The sequence below is a fragment of the Lissotriton helveticus genome, chromosome 4_1 (assembly GCF_964261635.1).
Source record: "Lissotriton helveticus chromosome 4_1, aLisHel1.1, whole genome shotgun sequence".
Taxonomy (NCBI): Eukaryota; Metazoa; Chordata; class Amphibia; order Caudata; family Salamandridae; genus Lissotriton; species Lissotriton helveticus.
Window position 1 is genome coordinate 298,690,479 of NC_136063.1, and position 21,436 is coordinate 298,711,914.

Here is a 21,436-nt window from a genome sequence, read left to right on the forward strand (position 1 = left end):
AACTTTGATATGTTTTTTCAACCTTCTAATATTGTCACTCTAAAGTTTAATTGGCGATAGGAAGTCTAATTTATCATTGGGGGAAGCCATGTTCACACACAGACACATGCACATGCACATGCACACTTATGGCATGGATTCTATGCTGTATCATTCTGTGATTAATTCTTGTAGTGATTGCCCATTGTATCTTTTACTTTTTTTTTTTAAGACAATCTTTCCTTTCGGTTATTTGCAGTCAACAGTTGAGTATGAAACATATTTGATGGAAAAAATGCAAACATTCCAACTGTGGAATTCAAAATTTTGAGGTCCTTTTTTTTATATGGCTTCTCTTACAGCAAAACGTGCACAGGGAATACATTAATGTATGGGGAAAACCCCAAAGAAATTACAGATTTGGTTAGTAGGATATATAGACAAATCCGAACAGATTTTTTCAAGTTAAAAAAATACAAGTTGATAACCAATAAAGCAAACTATTAAACAAATTAAATAAATGCATTTTGTCATGCCCAACACGTACTTAAAGTGGGCGCTAGGAGGAGTAATTTGAGATGAGTCCTAATGGAAATAACAAAAATCTAAATACCTTTCACGTAGATATTCCATTTCCTCCTGCCTGATTCTTTCTCGCTCCTGATTTTGATAGTCGACCACAAACTTGGGATATTTGTTGTACACTGGATACTGTCCCTTAGTCAGAGGCACAAAGTCTTCAAGCAACCTTTGTGGATGGATGTCTGCAGGAGTGGCATTCATAAGATGATAGGTCTCTTTAATCATAAGGTTTATATCCAAGTTGTTCCGGTGATGAAAGAAATACTGTCAAACAAAGTTTGCCCATGAATTAGTTCCAGTAATCCTGAAACATTTTTCCTAAATTTATAGAGTACACAGCATAGATTTTATTGCCATAATTAATGTTTTCAAGGCACTATCACAACATTCATTACTATGTTTTACTTTGTAGACATACTGCTGAAGTGTGCATTCAATCAGAGTCTCATATAAATGTTTCATGCTATGGGAATTTTTAAATTATCACATTTGCAAAAGATGGTGACACTACCTTATCTTGGAAAGTTGCCGTGCTGAATCTTCAAAGGAAATTACCACAGCAGTCCCCATCCAAAATATTATTTTCCCCTAGCATCAAGAGGCCTTGACATTACCTTACGTCATGCTAGATCAATAGACCATACCACAGCAACAAGTTCAGATGTCGACAGTTGTTTTATTATTACAATATTTGGATACAACTTTTTTGATGTAGCACCTTTTATAATAGCAACTATTGCACATTAGATTTGTGAGGAGGGGAGGGGTTCACAAGTGAACATGTACAGTATAAAATACTATAGAACCTGTACCTATTGATTCCCAGTCTTGCATCCTTCAGACTCATGGGAATCATTAGAATCTTTAGGGACATCAAGAGTGCAGGTAATCTTATTAGTCTTAAAGTCATCTGAATACGTTCTTGAGGACATCCTGACATAGCTGAGCATCAGTTCATGAACATACTTTCGCAGAGCATTTATATGAAATCATGTGATATAGCCCACACAGCCTCTTGCATATGATTGTTCAAATGTCCTTTACAAATCGATACCACCAAAATTGTGATTACCAAATGAGCGGTGTAAGGCTCTTAGGTCTGTTTCCTAGAAGCAGCCACCAGAGGTAACAAATAAACTGGGACCTTAGGGCATCACTCCCCCAAGAGGATACTTCAGACATTATCTTAAATGACCTCCCGAGCACTGACACTTGGTGGATGGTAGGGGAGGGACAGGTGTAGCAGCAGATATAGGCTATTTCTTTTACATTTTCTTGAGTGCTACTTTATGAAGGCTGATTCAGGAGTTCAAACTATTGTGCTGGTCTGGTGGATGATCCTGCTTGGAGCAAGCATTGTCACTACCTACTGTGAGACCCATTACTGTGCACCAAGGGAAGGGGGAGATCACCAGAGATCCACACAACTTGCCAGAAAAGTGGAGGTCTTCCTAGTAGGAAGGAGTGTGACATGGTGCTGGGGCCACACCTATAAATGAATGAATTGTTATTTATAAAGCATGACAGCTGCCTCAAACAGGCATCCCGGGGCTTCAATAAGGAACACAGCATCCTATGGAACTGGATCACTTCCAGCACTTTTTACAATTCATTTTAGAAAGCAATATGAATCTTGTGCACAAGTAAACTGCTACCAATATATATATTGGTATTCATCTACGGACTGAAGTGGACCGACGTGTTTCAGTGCACAATTTGGAAGTCATGCACTGATTTCTCCAACAAAAATTGTGGTGGGGAGACTCACAAGTGTAGAGTACTTTGATTTTGACAGATTTCCCCTTGTAGCACAAATAGATTTGGTGTTTCCCTGGGCGGTGAACTCCGCTCGCAGTGTTTTCGCACTCCGCGTTACTCTCGGTCGAGTTCACCAACGTCAAGTTCCAATGGATCTTTGTCTAGAGAGACGGTGGAGGGCAACCAGTAACAAGGATAGGAAGAACTTGTGGGATTTGTTAAGAGCTAGATTGAGAAACCGGGCATTGGGGAAGAAACGGATATACTGTTGGTAAGGTACCATGGTAGGACACATACAGGGAGTGCTGTTAGTGCTCCTAGACCAGGTCTTTTCCAGACATACCCCCGTTTGTACCCAAATTTGCTTTCTGTTATCCCCAAAATATTCTCCCACTCCTGGATTTCAAGGGCACCAGTGTCACCAAATCCAAGGGTTATTCCATCGGGTATGTTAAGTCATTGTTTCGGTCGGTTAGGCTGAAAGGATTAGGCCTGAGAGATTGAGAGGTAGAAGTTGCAATTAGCTTGCTAAGAACAAGAGGAAAGGAGGAAGGAGATACAGGTGGAATGATTCAAAGAGGAAAGCTAAGAGGAAACAGGAGAAGCAAAAGGAAAAGTGAAGAAAACAAAAAAAATGGAGAGAAAGAGAAAAAGGATAGCCTTGGATAAAGATACCCTCAGGATGGAATCAGAGACAGCTACTTCTGGAAAAAGCAATTCTATGAAAGACTCCCGTACATGTTCGAAAACATCTTCTGCACATACATGTACAACATCAGATCAGTTTGGAATGATTTATAAGCATTGACATTGATTGCAGTTGACAGGCTTTAAATTAAATTTCTACGGCAACTGTGTTTATGAGCTGCTTGCCTATGGAAGATACAGCTGGCATTGGGAGCATGCCAGTGACTAATGAACAAGTTGCTTACTTTCAATAACGTCTTATCTGGTTGAGACTCTATCTAGTCGCAGATTCCTTACCTTTAGAATTTTCCCGAGATGTCAGACTAGATACGGAAACATTTTAATGAGCAGTACCCCTGTGTGACAGTAGTTGGCGCCATTTGGCTCTGTGTGGTGTTGGTGATAGTGCTCATATAGGCGCCACCTCAGCGTGCTGACAGTTTCTTTTCATGACTTTTCACAGCAGGAGCGCAGCCATGAAGAACACTCACAGATAGACAACTGGCAAGAAGACTGAGGATAATTGCTCAGGAGACCTTACCTTCTTTACGCTACGAGGAATCCCAGAAATAATATATTTAGAAGGTTTTTTTCTGATAAGATTCAACTGCATCTATTTATCAATAATCACACCATTCTTGGAAATTCTTATCTCAACCGAAGAACCGAGGCTTTAATTTGGGTGACTTGATAGCACGCTACGGGGATTCACAACACAAAATATAACTATTCTCCATCGGAAGGCCTGCTTCATTGGTATTGACCCCACATCATATTTCAACCCTGATGAAGTCCTTTTACGGACGAAATGTGTTGGCTGGGCTGTATTCATTCTTCTAATCTGAAAATAAAAGTAACATAACTGAATTCAAGAACTATCAAGACTCCTGTCTACATAGGTTTCATTAATGCCATGATTTAAAAGATTATATTGTACTTGACATTTGAATTGCTTTAGATATTATTGTGCTCCTGGATACTATCTTTGCTATTAGAAGAGAAATTCGTTTTCTTTGAAATTTGAACACTCAGTAGTGGGGTCAGGTTAAGTGTGAGCTGCTTTGTGCTATGTCAGATTTTGGGGACTTATTTACTAGAGCAGCCCATATAGCCCACACTACTGTTCCGTTACCTTTTATGAAGAACACTGACCACTGGTGTGTAAAACTAGGGCCCTGAAAGGGGAGCAGCCCTGTCTTCAAAATTCATTTGCAGAGTGGGGAGGATGGGTGGGTCGATAAGGAATCTGCGGCTAGATCGTATCAACCAAATATTGTGTTACCGAAAGTTATTAACTTGCTTATCTCATATAGACTCATAGCTGCATATTCCTTACCTTAGATACCAAAGCAATACCTTCCTTCCCTTAGGTGGGTCAGCGCAAACATTTCACACCAAAATGTCCTTAAGGAATGAATGAGCAAAGTGCCTTTCCCGACAGAACTGACTGTCCAGGCAGTAGAGCTTAGTGAACATGCGCAGAGAGGCCCACGTTGCTGCCTGGCAGATATCCAGGACCTTGACTCCCCATTCTAACATAGCGGTCGCAGCCTTACCTCTGGTGGAATGAGCACGCAAACCCTCTGGAGGTTGGGCAATGCGTAGCAGATTTTACAGTTTGCCCGCCATAGTGTTCAGAGAGCCTGCCAGGTGTTGAACCACCAAGGATATGTCCTGGTGTTACAGGCATGTCCAGAGGTGCAGGGCCTCTTGACAAAGGGTCCATGACCCCACCCACCCTGCTTGCTGCAGTACCATATGGTGGTGGTGTTGTAAGTGAACACCTGCACTAGCCTTCCCTTAATGAAGGATAGAAACGCTTTCAATGTCAGCCAGATCGCTCAGAGCTCCAGCAGGTTGATGTGGAGGTCAGGTTCCGCCAGAGGCCTCCGATTTTCACCTCTCCCAGATGGTCGCCCCATCCCAGGAGAGACGCATCTGCCAATACTGTCGGATCCGGTTGGGGAAGGTAGAGAAGTCTGCCATGGACCCAATAACTGTTTGTTAACCGCCACTGCAGATCTTTTGCAGTACCCTCTGAGATCCGGACCATGTCGGAGAAATTTCCCTAATGCTACACCCACTGGAACCTCAGTTCCCACTGCAGAGCTCACATATGCCAGAGGGCATGTGTCACAAGCACGATGCAGGAGGCTATAAGGCCCAGCAGCCTCAAAGTCAGTCTCACCGAAACCCAGGACAGAGGTTGCAACATTGGTATCATAGCCTGAATACACCGACTCACCGTTTGGGGGGAATAAATCCAAAAATGCACTGTGTCCAGAAACGCTCTGATGAAAGGTCTGAGAAGTGGTCGGGTATGACTCTGCATGATTATAGTGAACCCCGGTGAGTGCAGGAGGTCTGCTGTGGTCTGGAGGTGGGAGACGACTGCCTGGGACAAGCCCGCCTTCAGTAGCTCATCGCCGAGATAGGGAAGCTGGCACCACTGATCTCCGCAAATGTGCTGCAACCACTGCCATAACCTTGGTCAACACCTGGAGGGGCACTGGTAGGACAAAGGGGAGCACGATGAACTGAAAGTGATGTACCTACTGTGAAACGCAGGTATCGTCCGTGAGCTGGCAGGACGGGGATGTGGAAGTATGCATCTTGCAAGCCCAACACTACCATCCAGTCTCCTGGGTCTAGGGCAGATAGGAGAAATTGAAAATGAACACGCTCGCACAAGTCCTATTTCAGGAAGAAATTGATAGGACTAAGGCCTCCATCCTGCTTGGGCACCAGAAAGCAGTGGGAATAGCAACCATGACGTGATTTTGATGCTGGCACACTCTATGGCTCCCTTGGCCAATAGAGGTCGCATTTCCTGGTGGAGTAAGGAGAGATGTTCCACTGTCAGCCTGTCATAAGTTGGTGTCATGGGTGGAGGGGTGGTCACAAAGGGAAGGAAGTAGCCTCTTTGGACTATTTGGACAACCCAGCGGGCAGATATTATTGACCTCCAGGCGTGGCCTGCTGCCTACTGGTGGCCCATGATGTTCAGAGGGCAAACTAAAGAGACTTGGAAGCAGCGGCTGCATCAGGGTGGTGAACTGGGCTGACCTCGGGCTGCCTGACCCACGCTGTCATTGGGTAAAGGGTCCTCAGCATCACAGGGGTTTGGAAGCTTGCGTGCCATTGTGTCTGGACGGGTAGAGATGAAGCCGAAAGCCTCTTCCATGGCCACAAATGCGGACTGGTGTTGACAGGAGGCCATGACAAGGCCCAAGGGGACCTGGCCGTAGCTCTGCTGTCCTTGAAACGCTTCACTGCTGAGTCTAGGGGTCTAGGGGCTGCTATTCTTCAGGGTCCCAAGTCCCAGCCTATAGGAATAAGGCTCAGGCCCGGAGGGAATGGCTTCAGTCTGCACCAGAGTCCGCATTGGGCGACACCCTTCAAGCTCTGTGTCGGAGTTGTGGATAAGAATACGGGACAGAGCCTTAATATCCGAGCCTGGTTTAAATTTTCAGGGGAGCGTGCAGTCCATCTAAGAAGTTAGTTGAATGTCGGGACCAATTGGGATAGGGCGTAGTAGAGATATTTTTGGCACCAATGCCGGTAACTTGTAATCAGCAAAAAGTCACACGGATAAGCGGTTAATGTGTTACAAGTTAGTCTTAATGGGATCTCATGCTCGACTCTTCTTCTTATTATTATTATTTTTATTATTTTTTGTCATAGTTAACTGCCATCAAATAAAGGACTTAACTTGAATGGATTGTGGAATAGAAACCAGCCTACGTAAATGAAAGAAGTGTTTTGGGCGGTTTCAGTGAATTAAAAAGGTTAGTAGCAGTATTTTGTATTTAATAAACACTTAGACAACATAGAACTCTTACTTTTGGACTAAGGACTGCTGTCGTTTTTTCAGGAAAACTATATCCTCCGACAAGGGCTCACAGCTCCAGACAATCCCCATACTTTTGACCATTCAATGAATGGGTAGATCGTGTTCGTGGTAAGCAACAAGATTAGCAAGAGTATAAATTATAATTATGTTTCCCACATGCCCACAAGTCAGTGTTTGATTGATGTATATTTTTGATTTAATTCAATTTAGGAACACTTTAGTGTGACATACCTCATTGACATGAACTTATAACTGAAGCGGTGATCTACCCTACTGAAAACATCAGGGTAAGATCACCTGTCATAGTTGTGACAATCAAAGTAGGAATAACTGTATGTCTGGTTATTACCAATAGGATACCCACTCACACATTTGTCTTTTAAATTAAGCCAGCTGAGAGGCAGTCTCGTTACAAATTTTAAAATTCTTGTGAATTTTTTCTCTTTTCTCACTTTTTCTATCCTTTGTTTAAATTCACGTCACGCTTATATTCTCAATTTTGGGAGTGTGTGAAATGTGCTGTTCTGCTGGTTACTGGATCACTGATGAAAGACAAAAAACACTGAAATAAGAAATGTGATTTAGTATGCGTTGATGTTTACACAGGGTAATTTAAGTCATAGTGGTTATGTAATGTACGATCAAATTGTGAGATAGATAAATTAGATTAATGATGTAAATGTATGTTATTTATCATTACAGATATCCATCCATGCAGTGGTTTAAAATTCGTTTGTGAATATCTGATTATTCTGCTAAAAGGTCCTGAGGAAGGTGGTTCTACTCCACCGAAACGCGTCGACCTTGCGTAACAACTTCGTGTTACAACTTGCGATCCCTCAGACGCAGAATAAGGAGTGAATGTAGTGTGTGTGAGATAGTTTGTTTCAGGAATTTGTAAGATTTGATCAGGCTTTTGTTCTTTTCTCTGCATGGTATGGTTATGTTTTTTATTGTTCCAACTAAGTACTATATGTTTTATCAAATGATTGTGATAACTTGAAAGTAAAAAGAAGAAAAAGATGAACGATATTTCATACATAAAAAAATAATAAAAATTATATATGAAAAAAAGCTAATGTTGCCACTCTGTGTCAAATAATAATCGTCAAAGTATAAAAATTGTTAATCTTTAAACTGTGTAGGTCGTGAGGGAATTTTTCTGTATGCTATAAGAATGCGGACAGCACCACCGTTGATAGTGGGACCAGAGCCAGGAAGGTTTAGGTGACCAGACTTGTCCTTCTGTGGATCCAAGGGGCCCGACTGGTGCTGAGGGCTGACTCACTGAAGAGGAACCAGTAGGTCCCCTCCCGAACCTGTGGAGCCCAAAGAAGCTTTCGCGGGGACGGGCCACCCAAATATGAGGCACATGGTTCATACAATTGGGAGGGGGGCGCTCACAGATTCCCAGAAACTCAAGGAGGCATGGAAACGACCCAACCATGGAGCCAGGCCTCGAGTGACGATGCTCCCTCGTCTCATTAAATGACTTCAACAGACGAGGTGAAGTCGAAGATTTCTTCGACTTCTTGCTCCTCTTCTCCTTGCAGGACGTACCTGAGTGAGACGACTGACTGCGATATAGATCGATGGCTCCGCAACCAATCCAGGACCTTCCTTCCAAACGTGATTGAGACCTTCGCAAGTCAAGCAGAAAGGAGCTTGACGGACCACTCCCTCAAGTCTTTGGGGTGCATGGTGAGACAATCAATGCAGGTCTTCGTGTCTCGGTCAAGCTTAAGACACCAGAGGTACAAGAGGTGCGGGTCTGTTACCAACATTTGCCGGCGGCAGGCGCCACATGGCTTAAACATAGCCTTCCTCATTGACATCCCTGCCACACCAGGAGACATGTCTAAAAAAAACTTGACAAAAAGTTGAAAAAGACCAAAAAAAGGAGGGGTAGCTCACTTTAGATCTGATGGGTGCTGAAAGAAAAGAACTGATGTCAGTACACTTCGGTGTAGATAACGTCACATACTGGTGCTCAGAGGTACTGCTCACAAAAAATGTCCGGATGCAGTCTGACGCCTGGGGAAAATTCTAAGGAAAGTAATCTGCAGATAGAAGTCTCTATCAGATCAGATGAACTATGAGAGAAGAAATTAACCTCTGATAACACTGTTTGGGTTGAAGCCAATTCAGTACCTTCTGACACCCAGAGAAAGTAAGAGAAAGGATGAAGTTTAGTGTGAAATCTGGTGTGTTGTGTGACTGGAATGAGTGGGTGTGATGTATAGAGGTTAAGGATTTTCCTGCTCTTAACCAACTGATGGTATGAATGAATGAATGAAAGGCAATTTATAATGCGCAGAACAATGACCCGCAGGTATCAAGGCGCCTAGCAAAATAATCAGAAAAGGGAAGAAAAGAACCAGGGAACTTTACATATATGCTTGCCGAAAAAGAAGGGTTTTTAGCGCAGAGCGGAAGTGCTGTAAAGAAGGGAGAGATCTCAGATCTAGGGGAAGTTCATTCCACCACTTAGGAGCAAGAGTGGAGAAAGCTCTACCACCCCATTTGGCTCTTCGTACACGGGGGGTGGTCAGACGCTGTTTTCCAGAGGAACGCAAGTTCCTTCCGGGAGTATAGTGGGAAATAATGGATCCGATTCCTGTGTCGCTGTTTTTGACAATGGCTCTGTAGGTCATACATAGAACCTTGAACCGAATCCGGTGTTCAACCGGCAGCCAATGCAGTGTTTTCCTGGCTGCGGTGGCCGAGGAGCGTCTGGGAATATCCAAAACAAATCTAGCCGTCGCGTTTTGGACTACCTGCAGGCGCTGCAGCTGGCCTTTGTTAAGCCCAGCATACAGCGCGTTGCAGTAATCAAGGCGAGAGCCGATAAGAGCAACAGCTATTTGTTTTCTTGCCTCGAGGGAGAGATATTTCCTGATCCTACGTAGGGTGTGGATCAGACCCCAGCAGGTGGAGACGGTTCTGCTCACCTGGCTGCCTAGGTCAAGGGCAGGATCTATCAGCACCCCGAGGTTCTTGGCAGACGTTGTAGGGGAAGGACAGGTTCCTAGAGAGTCAGGCCACCAATTGGCTGACCAGATATTATCTTTCCCCCCGAACACCATCACCTCAGTCTTCTCACCATTCAGTTTTAAGGAGTTCTGAATCATCCAATGACCAACCGCCTCCATACAAGATCTGAACTTGGAGGCGATCAGATCATCAGAATTGGGAAGAGAGACGAGGATTTGAGTGTCGTCTGCATAAGAGACTACCTCCATCCCAAAAGATCTTATTAGTTTGGCTAGTGGGGTAACATAGATATTAAAGAGGGTCGGGCTGAGTACCGACCCTTGGGGGACCCCACATAGCACAGGTTGGGATGGAGATAGGAACTCCCCCAGCTTGACTCTCTGCTCCCTCCCTATAAGGAAAGAAGTCAGAAGATCCAGAGCTGCGTTCTTCACCCCCACCTCCCTCAGCCGAGATGTAAGGACTGAGGGGGAGAGGGTATCGAAGGCCGCAGATAGATCGAGCAGGACAAGGAGAGCGGTCTGGCCCTCATCGACTGTCGTGCGGATTTTATCGAGCACGATGGTGAGGGCTGACTCGGTGCTGAATTCTCTCCTAAATCCATGCTGGGAGGGGTCTAGGCATCCTGAGCTTTCCACAAAACCAGCAAGATGCTTGTTAAGATGAGCCTCAAGCATCTTTGCTGGGGCAGGGAGCAGGGAGATGGGCCTGAAGTTCTTTAATACCCCCGGATCCAGAGAGGCCTTCTTCAACAGGGGTTTTACTACCGCCTTCTTCCATTCTGTGGGGAAGATACCATCTCTAATAGCAAGATTCATTACCTCTAGCAGCGGGGGAAGGAGAGTATCCCTGCACTGCTTTATGACTTTCAGAGGGCAGGTATCCAAGGGAGAACCAGACTTGGTCTTACTTAGTAATAGTTCTAGATCTTGCAGAATCAGCGGAGGAAAAGAGTCCAACGTGCTTGAAGGGGAGATTTCTGTGGTGGTGGAACTCATCTCTACCCCAGATGTAAATGCACTAAGACTAGCTTTTTGTTCCTCAAGGGCCAGGTGAATATCCTGGATTTTTGTGTGGAAGAAGGAGGCGATCTTATCACATAGATCCTGTGAAGGGGTAACAGGATCAGGGGTCTGCAGTTTAACCAGGGAATCGACTGGAATGGTAACATAGCGACTCAGAGAAGAGTGCTACACCACACTTGGCCAATAACTGTCTGAATTGACCGAGAGGGAGATAGAGAAACTTGCATTGTTGGCTGGAGCAGCAAGCTCTAATCAAAAAGGGGCAAAGAATTAGCAGGAGACATAGTTCCAAACTAGAGGGTATGGGCCAGGACTATTCCCAGGGGTCCAGAAAAGGACACAGACACAAAGTGTACTGGTTTCTTAGATGGAACAAAAAAGACAAGGAAGGTTCCTTTAATGCCCACAGTGGTTACTTGCTAAAGGTGCCACAAGCAAGGGAATTACAAGAGAGAAAAATACGGTCAGGTGAAACATCTTGCACCCACCATAACACGTCTGTTAACAGATGCGAAGGGAGAAGAAGAGTTGTCCTGTGAGGTAGAGTTCTTACAGAGGAAATATTTCAAACCTGAGGAGATTCTCCCTGGTGCCAATAGTAGAAGTTTCCTAGACAGTGTGGATAATAAAGAGCATGTGCTCACCAGAGTAGTGTTGTGCAGTTTCTATTAATCTATATAGGATCTGCGCGTTTAGACAAAATAAACTATGGGACTGGTGTCCAGACGCCCCCACCGGATATGTTCGTGTGTATACCAGCTAGCTCACAGTGCCACTATGAACTCCTCTAGCCAAGGAGAAAATACTTTCTAGCAACTATCCAACATGACAATCCTGTCCCCTCAGGGATCGTGGAAACAGTACAGTACTTTTCGCTCAGTCACTCGTGATCACTTTGTCTTCGAGAGATGCACAGAGTAAACAATGGTGATGTTTTCAATAAGCATTTATTGAGTCAGTGTCATTCTAGTGTAAAATGTGTGCTGTAACAACCAAAAGTCAGAAATAGATATAAACGGTTAAAAGCACCAAAAGAGTGAATGGATAGTAGATTTCTACCATAGTGCTAAACAATAGATACTGTTAGGTATATAGATACATGACAGTAAAAATACGTACTCCTTCGATGCTAACCCTAAATAGATGTACCTAGCCTGTATGTAGGTATATACCGAAGAATCAAGTGATACAAAAGGGGATGATGGACGGAGCGTTTGTATAAATCAAACACTCACCCCCAGTCAACTGATCTGGGTTTAATCCATCACCATTCTTTAGTTCACTCAGCCACCCCAGTTCAGACATGGCTATATGCAAATCAGTCTGACCCTGTGCCTTATGGGAACAGTCCAGCCCGGACTGCCAATCCATGTCTTCCCTGGACCGGAAACAAGCATCCTGGGACCGGTTTCGGATTCATAATCCTCATCAGCCAGGCTATCTTGAATCCAGTGGCCAAGTGAACAAGGGACTCACGTCTGAGCATACCCTGCCACACTTGGGGCGAACAAAGCCATACAAAAGGGGATGATGGACGGAGCGTTTGTATAAATCAAACACTCACCCCCAGTCAACTGATCTGGGTTTAATCCATCACCATTCTTTAGTTCACTCAGCCACCCCAGTTCAGACATGGCTATATGCAAATCAGTCTGACCCTGTGCCTTATGGGAACAGTCCAGCCCGAACTGCCAATCCATGTCTTCCCTGGACCGGAAACAAGCATCCTGGGACCGGTTTCGGATTCATAATCCTCATCAGCCAGGCTATCTTGAATCCAGTGGCCAAGTGAACAAGGGACTCACGTCTGAGCATACCCTGCCACACTTAGGGCGAACAAAGCGATACAAAAGGGGATGATGGACGGAGCGTTCGGGCTGGACTGTTCCCTTGAGGCTCAGGGTCAGACTGATTTGCATATAGCCATGTCTGAACTGGGGTGGCTGAGTGAACTAAAGAATGGTGATGATTAAACCCAGATCAGTTGACTGGGGGTGAGTGTTTGATTTGCTCAAACGCTCCGTCCATCATCCCCTTTTGTATCGCTTTGTTCACCCTAAGTTGGCAGGGTATGCTCAGACGTGAGTCCCTTGTTCACTTGGCCACTGGATTCAAGATAGCCTGGCTGATGAGGATTATGAATCCGAAACCGGTCCCAGGATGTTTGTTTCCGGTCCAGGGAAGACATGGCTTGGCAGTTCGGGCTGGACTGTTCCCATGAGGCTCAGGGTCAGACTGATTTGCATATAGCCATGTCTGAACTGGGGTGGCTGAGTGAACTAAAGAATGGTGATGGATTAAACCCAGATCAGTTGACTGGGGGTGAGTGTTTGATTTGCTCAAACGCTCCGTCCATCATCCCCTTTTGTATCGCCATATACCGAAGAATCCCCCTAGGATGAAGCCAACCCCATTACCTGAAGTGAGAAACTGTAGGACCCCTTAGTTATTATGCAAATGATGGTAATTCTGCTGTGATTCCGAGAATCCATATGCATAATATAAATGAGGTTAGTTTTCTGGGAAAACCACACAACAATGATGCTGCACCTAACTAGGTAAAAGGTCAGCGCAAACCTGTAACATTGTATAATGGCATGGTAAAATGTAGGTGAAAGGTTAGGTGACTTCCTAAGCCTATGTTGGGGTGCCTTACAAATCATAACAGTAGAGAGAAATCGGGAGCTGCATATTTCTTAGGCAAACAGTAGATTGTGCCCAGATTAGTACCAAGAACAGAAGCCAACATGGCTAGGACCACATCAGCATTGCGGACCACAGCATAGGCTGCACGTCTGTCTCAACTGGAGACTGATATTCTCAGATTTGTAGCAACCAGAGAAGGCTAGCAAGCAGATCAGATTTCAAATGTGGGACCAGTGGGACACTAGTTCCATCCCTATGTGCACACCATCATTCCTCACACAAAACTGAGGATTCGTTGTCTGTTGTGTTCATCCAAGTATTTGGTATTGTTTATTCAATCAATATATTGCAAAAACATTTTCCACATTAAGCGTTCGATAATCAGTCTGTTATTTTCAACATTTTCAATGTGTGACAAAGTCCTTCAATCAAATCCAATGCATTTCGGGCCGGTAGTTGTGCCCTTCATCAGGGAACAGACACTGTAAACATAAAATAATAACAAACTATCAGTAAGTCTCCTGTCTGAACTGGGATGTGGAGGGGTGTGTGGGAGTCGCATCATAATAGGTCGTGAAAGTGGTATGTGGATAGTTACGGTGTCACCTTAAATAGCCTCGATACCCGTGTATATCAAGCAAAAAATGATCTGAAATGCCTCACGTGTCACGTTTGCCGGATTAACAAGTTATTCCTATAGTTCAGGAATCTGAGAAGAAAAAAGGCTAGTAAGGAAACTTTTTGAGAACAATAGCGGCTTTACTGCTATGTCTAGGTCGATATTACCGGGAAACTAACCTGAAAGTTCGTCATAGTGTCCGTCCGATCTCACTCGATTCAAGAACGCCGGTCGGGACGTGTCCGCCATAGACCGCGTTTGATGAGTTTACTTAGTTCCGATCACGTGATGATTGAAACTGAAGATAGACTGATGTTCGGGTTAGTGGTCGACCGGGAAAGTAGACGTGATAATGGTGTGATGCTAATAGTAATCTAGCAAAAAAGTTGCTACGTGCTGGTACCTGGTGGGTATAACTGTTTACGTCTATACATGGGCTGAGGTTTATGCCCAAAAAAGAAGGAATAAGCCCTATACCTCTCAAACTGAGACTTCCTCTTCAGATAGCGATACCACCCAAAGACCGCGGAAAACTCAACCTATTACTAAACTCCCGGACACCACACAACTACAACAACCAACTACCAGTATCCAAACTGAACCGAATCCTTTTTTAGAACAAGGACAATCACAAAAAGGAGACCCCTGAGAGGACAAAACAAAAGAAAAAGAGAAAGAGACACCTTCCACGAGAAGCATGACGGGCACCATCAAAGACAAGAAAGGGAAGAAGATTTAGATTTGGAACAACTGGTCATTAACATCAGTGACTACCACCTTACCCCTTATGAAACTCAACTTCTACAAAAGGGCACATCATTTGTACCAACCACAACTACCGACAACCTAGAATTGGAAGTAAGCTTCTTTAAATTCATGCGTAAGCTTCGACTTCGACACTTTTTTGACAACGTATTACCTCAACAAAAAAAAGATGAACCTGATCAACTACTGGGCCTAAGACCAACCAGCACTTTTCAATCACCGGTCAGCCACAAAGCACTTGACCTATTCGAAAACAGGGTGAAACAAGACCTGCATGGCATTAAACATGTCAACAAAAGAGGTAAAAACATCACACAAAAGGATCTGGACAATCTTAGGAAATTATCATCCAACAGTGAAATCATCTGCACAAAAGCTGACAAGGGAGGAGCTCTAGTTATTATGAACAGAAATATGTATGAATTGAAAGTGATGGAACACATCTCTGACACCACAACCTATATGGAGTTAGAAAATAATCCGACACAAGAATTTATGAAGAACTTTCAAAATATTCTCGAGAAAGCACATGAAGCCGGCACCATTAACGATAGAACTAAGAACTTCCTCACAAAACCTTATCCGAGGAGTCCGACGTTAAGAATGGTACCAAAAATACACAAAAATATCATGGATCCCCCACTAAGACCCATAGTCTCCACATGTGGAAGTTTACATGAACCGATAGGCCAACTTCTGGACAAATATCTCCAACCTATGGTACAAAAGATGAGAACATACATAAAGGACACTACCCACTTCATTTCCACACTACAAGAGTTAACATTTGATGCAGAAGACAAATTGGTACTTTGCACTGCCGACGTGCGTTCACTGTACACTACTATACCCCATTCTTTGGGAATCGAAGCGATCGAACTGGCACTATTAAACACTGATTTAGATGTACCTTTCCAAACATTTTTGATGGAGCTTATGCTTTTCACACTATACCAAAGTTACTTTGTGTATCAAGACAAATGGTATCAACAACTAGTCGGAATGGCCATGGGCAACTCAGCGGCACCTGTATACGCTAATATATTTATGCAACACTACGAGGAGACTCACATCTTTGCCAACAAGAGATGGACTGACAATCTTAAACTCATGATACGTTATATTGATGATCTATTTATCATTTGGAAGAACACTAAGGAAGAACCACAAACAGTTCTCACTGAATTCAATCAAATCGATGAACGTATCTAATTGACCTGGGAAATATCAGATGAAACAGTAAACTTTTTAGATGTTAATATTTCCATCAATGACAACGGTCTTGAGACTGATCTCTTTACAAAACCTACAGACAGAAACAATATGCTCCATTTTTCAAGTTTTCATGAACCTAACCTTAAAAAGCATCTCCCATTTTCACAGATGGCACGTGTCAAAAGAATAACATCGGACCCCAACAAATTGGGAGAAAGAATCGAAGACATATCAACCAAATTTCACAAGAGAGGATACCCTAAAGATATCATAGAGGAATCCAAACACAGGATTTCAAACATTGACCGAAAAAAACTGCTACAACCCAGTCAAAAACAACAACAGACCCGGATAGTGGTAGTCTCAAAATACTCCACCTCCACTGCCAAATTTAAAAAGATCATACTCCAACACTGGCCATTGTTAAATCTTGAACCAGATTTCAACCAGATCTTTTCCGAGCTCCCATTATTCGCTTTTACTAGAGGACGCAACTTAGGAGAACTTCTTCAATACAAACCGGCCACAACAACCATATTCACTGGCACCAAAGCTTGCATAAACTGTGGAAACTGCAACAGCATAATCAAGGGCAACAAAATTAACCACCCCATGAAAGGACACGAACTGAAACTGAGGGTCAATGCTACATGTGACTCCAGTAATGTCATATATGCCCTTAAATGCCCATGCGGCAAACTATACATTGGAAAAGTGGAGCGCAAAATCAAAATTAGACTCACCGAACCTAAATCAAACATACATCTTAAAAACATGAAATCCTCAGTGGCAACCCACTTCATTGAAGAACAACATAACATTTCACAAATGAAATTTATCATACTGGAAACCATTCCGAAAATTGAAGGCAGAGACAACACCAAATTTTTACTCCAAAGAGAAAACGCCTGGATACAAAAACTCTCAACCCACAAGCCGTTCGGCTTAAATGATAGAATCGAACTTTCTTGTTACTTTTAAAACTGCTCCAAAGTCGAATTAGTAACTCTTGTGATTTTGTATGTTATTTTTCTTTTGATCTTGCACTTGTAAATTTGTAAATAAGTATCTCCTATGCATCAGTCCTATACTCCATTGCACCATTCATCCACTAGCTCACCCATCTATGACATAGATGACTAACGCCAGCCCGATTGGGTTCGATCGTCCGCACCACCTTATTTTTATTTTTACTTCTTCAATTTTCCACTTCTATTCTTTTTGACAAACAGTTATACCCACCAGGTACCAGCACGTAGCGACTTTTTTGCTAGATTACTATTAGCATCACACCATTATCACGTCTACTTTCCCGGTCGACCACCAACCCGAACATCAGTCTATCTTCAGTTTCAATCATCACGTGATCGGAACTAAGTAAACTCATCAAACGCGGTCTATGGCGGACACGTCCCGACCGGCGTTCTTGAATCGAGTGAGATCGGACAGACACTATGACGAACTTTCAGGTTAGTTTCCCGGTAATATCGACCTAGACATAGCAGTAAAGCCGCTATTGTTCTCAAAACGTTTCCTTACTAGCCTTTTTCTTCTCAGATTCCTGAACTATAGGAATAACTTGTTAATCCGGCAAACGTGACACGTGAGACATTTCAGATAATTTTTTGCTTGATATACACGGGTATCGAGGCTATTTAAGGTGACACCGTAACTATCCACATACCACTTTCACGACCTATTATGATGCGACTCCCACACACCCCTCCACATCCCGGTTCAGACAGGAGTCTTACTGATAGTTTGTTATTATTTTATGTTTACAGTGTCTGTTCCCTGATGAAGGGCACAACTACCGGCCCGAAATGCATTGGATTTGATTGAAGGACTTTGTCACACATTGAAAATGTTGAAAATAACAGACTGATTATCGAACGCTTAATGTGGAAAATGCTTTTGCAATATATTGATTGAATAAGCAATACCAAATACTTGGATGAACACAACAGACAACGAATCCTCAGTTTTGTGTGAGGAATGATGGTGTGCACATAGGGATGGAACTAGTGTCCCACATTTGAAATCTCATTCTCACAGACGTCGCAGGACCGTCGACGTAACCTATGTAGCACCTACAAATTTGAGAAATTCACTAAGACTATCAGAACCAGCTGTGCATCTGCCCTGCCCTACTTCTTTGTAGCAAGCAGATCAGGGCAGACTGTAAGAAGGCAGAGGCCATGGTGACCATTGCCCCTGGTCCAGACAGAGAGGAGGATGAGGCATGTGAAGCATACCAAGTGCTGTATGCTACGTCACTGCCAGAGCTGTAATGTTTCTGAGCTGCTTCATAACCTACCTCAGAGGAATTCAGTTAGGCACAACTTAAAGGTGCTACACTTGTGGAACCTCGAAGGAAACCCAGGAACAGGTATGCACAGGAGTGGTTGAATAAGTTACATTGGCTGTAGGGTGGGAATGGTTTATCGTGGGTCTGTTAATCCTGAGCTAGGAGTAAGCAGGAGGCTACAAGTACCCATAGCACAGAGGAACTTCTTGATGTTCATGGCAAATAAGGAGGGTTTACGATAGTGAACTTTGATTTACTGGTCAGGAATTCGCCGGGACAGAGAGGTTATGCAGGATCTGTCATCTGTGCCAAATGAAAGGTAAGGGAACATCACTGATCCGCGTGCTCCCCTTCTCTGGTTGCATGATTGGAACGTACCAGAGCACCTCAGGAGAATGTGGGATCTTCTCTTGCCATGTTTCTTACTTGCCAACAGGGAAATTCTAAAGAAGGGAGTTGGGTTCAATTCCTTCCGTCACATGTTTGGGCACCCAATTTATGCCCCACTCACCTTAGTCAGAGAAGGTTAGGAATGAACTTCCAAGCCACCCTAGAAGGACGTTGTGGACTATTTTACTGGACTCCGGTAGATGATGGCATTGATCATGGGTAAGGTGAAGAAATATTCAGGTAAGCCGAGAGCTGATGAAGGGACTATATTACCATACAGTAATGCTGACTGGGTACTAGACAAGACCGGAAGTGTTGGTGAGGAAGCTCCTTTATAAACAAGATTGGAGGTTAAGCGGTGCAAGCCATGTAAGGTGGTGTAGAAGATTTCTGAAGTAAATTACTTGGTACCCACAGGAAGCAAGAAGGTTGCTCTATGTGAACCAGCTGGTTATACCCCTAAAAGGACTACTGTAAACATATACTTACAATGGCAGAGGAAGTTCAGGAGAACAGTGAGCCACTTCCCTTCCTACTGTAGAGTGATGAGAAAGAAGTCTCTATAGAAAGATTACAGTTTGCACGCAACTTGACTAATAAGTAGCAAAAGAGGTACTGGGGCAAATGTAAAATCTCTTCTCACTGACCCAAGGCTTGACACTCATCTCTGCACATGACAGAGACACAGGATAGTTTGCTATGAAAGAGCATTGTGCACAGGATGACAGACTGGGTACAGGAGTGCTTCAAGGCACAGGTTGCTCTCAATGAAGTCACCAAGACAGACGCACACTCAATCCCAATGAGCAGAGGAGTTGATTTACCGAACGGGTGCTGCCTGCTTTAATGGAATATTTGGTCTGACCAGTGGCTACTGGAAGATCGCACTGACTCCTCGTCCCAAAAAGAAGGACACAGTAATGATGTTGGAGGATCTGTTTTAGATTAGGGACAGGCTTTTTAGGTTCACAAATGCTTCTGGGCACTTTCCAGGGTCAGGGGATCAATGTTCTATCAGATCTTGAAGAGTTGCTTGTGACCTACTTTGACGATACTGCTGATGGAGCGAGAATTCGCACGTACAGCGAATAACAGTAATAAAATATAACCAACATGTTTGTCTTACTAATTTCCCATTTATTCTGACATCTTGGGTATCCTAATGATGCTTGCCTATGTGTTAATTAACCTTAATACGCTTCCCACTAAAAATGGCCGCTGCTTGGCGGGGTTTTCTTCTGCGCATGCGTTGGTCACAATCACGTGACGTACTCGCAGTTCTGGTGGGAATCTTTGCGCTTGCGCACTCGACTTAAGATGGCCACTGTGTGTTCTCACATGCCGAAGCTTGCACTATCGTTTTCTGCATTGCCGTTCGTGTGCACTAATCTTACTGCTATAGTTAGTATAAAGTAAGGGGAGTCATATAGGGATTCCTGGTATACAGTGTATTCATTTATTTCTGTGTTCTAAATTGTTTTTCTTTACTTTTCATGTATCGTAACCCTTGGGCCTGGGAGGGATTCAGAACCCCATCTTAGTAGTCCCTACTGCGCATGTCATCCTAGCAGAGGGAAGAAAACCTTGTACCAGTGGAACTCAGCCAGCTGGCAGCCACAGTCAAGATGCTCATGAGAAATGACCTGCGACCCAGCAGGACGAAGCTGAACTGTACTGCAATTGACACAATTGTATATAATCTCTGTAGTCTCCATTGTATTTTGTAGAATATGTCATGGGAACCCCAAATTCAATAGGCGGTCCCAAAAGATGCAAATTGGGACTTGTAGAAGTTTATCCTGGTTGGTGTGTTGACCTGTCCTACTTGAGAACCAATCGAAATTGGGGATTCTTACACTTGCAACATTTGGGGGTGGTACATTGACCCGAAAACAGTATATCTAGCCTAGGTTTAGCTAGAGAAATTGTCTGACTTGTCCAAATAGCTGACCTGTCACTGACCCAACGCACTCAATAGGTGACTGATACAGAGAGCTGCGGAGCACTCTGTCCGTAATTTCCACAGACCCAAGTGGGGGTTTTAAGAACCTTAAGTGCTGGCGGAGCACTTTGCTGGAGAATTCGATAACCCAATCGGGGTTCTGACTGAGAGCTGCAGAGAGGGTGTAGCGCAGGCGTTGCTACCGAATTGCGGGTGCTGGTCCTTTCCTTGATGGTCCTGTCCTGATCCTAATCTGGTTTACCTGTCCTGTCCTGGGGTGTCCATTCTGCACCTGCTGGCCTACTGGCGACTGTTCTTCCTTGGGGTTTCTCCTGTCCTTAACTGACCCGTGGCCAGGGTTGGTTTTCACACCGTTCTAGGTAAATATAGTGCTGGGAAATCTATTCTGCATCCTTCACTCTTTTCTTTGCTTTAATAAAGACGTACTCTTGCATATTAATTTTCCATGCTTTCTTTGCACCGACAAATGAAAAAGTCATACCTTATAGTTGTTATAATAGCATGTTCCAATTTTTTCCTATCCTTTAAGTATGTTCCTGCATACAGCTTATGAAATAGATGTTCCTTTTCTTTACCGTACTTTAGGTAAATGAAGTGATTGCTCTGAAATATTAGCGGGTTCCACTTTTACCTTTCCTATAGTCACATGTTA

The 21,436-nt window shown here is 43.7% G+C and overlaps 1 protein-coding gene across 1 annotated transcript in view; it reads right to left on the bottom strand.

Annotated features, from left to right (window-relative positions):
• TBC1D31 (TBC1 domain family member 31) overlaps window positions 1–21,436 on the bottom strand; it is a 670,562-nt gene that overhangs the window by 234,957 nt on the left and 414,169 nt on the right. Inside the window, exon 14 of the mRNA XM_078686822.1 lies at window positions 593–825. Coding sequence (XP_078542948.1) covers window positions 593–825 — 233 coding nt within the window. The remainder of the gene's footprint in view (window positions 1–592; window positions 826–21,436) is intronic.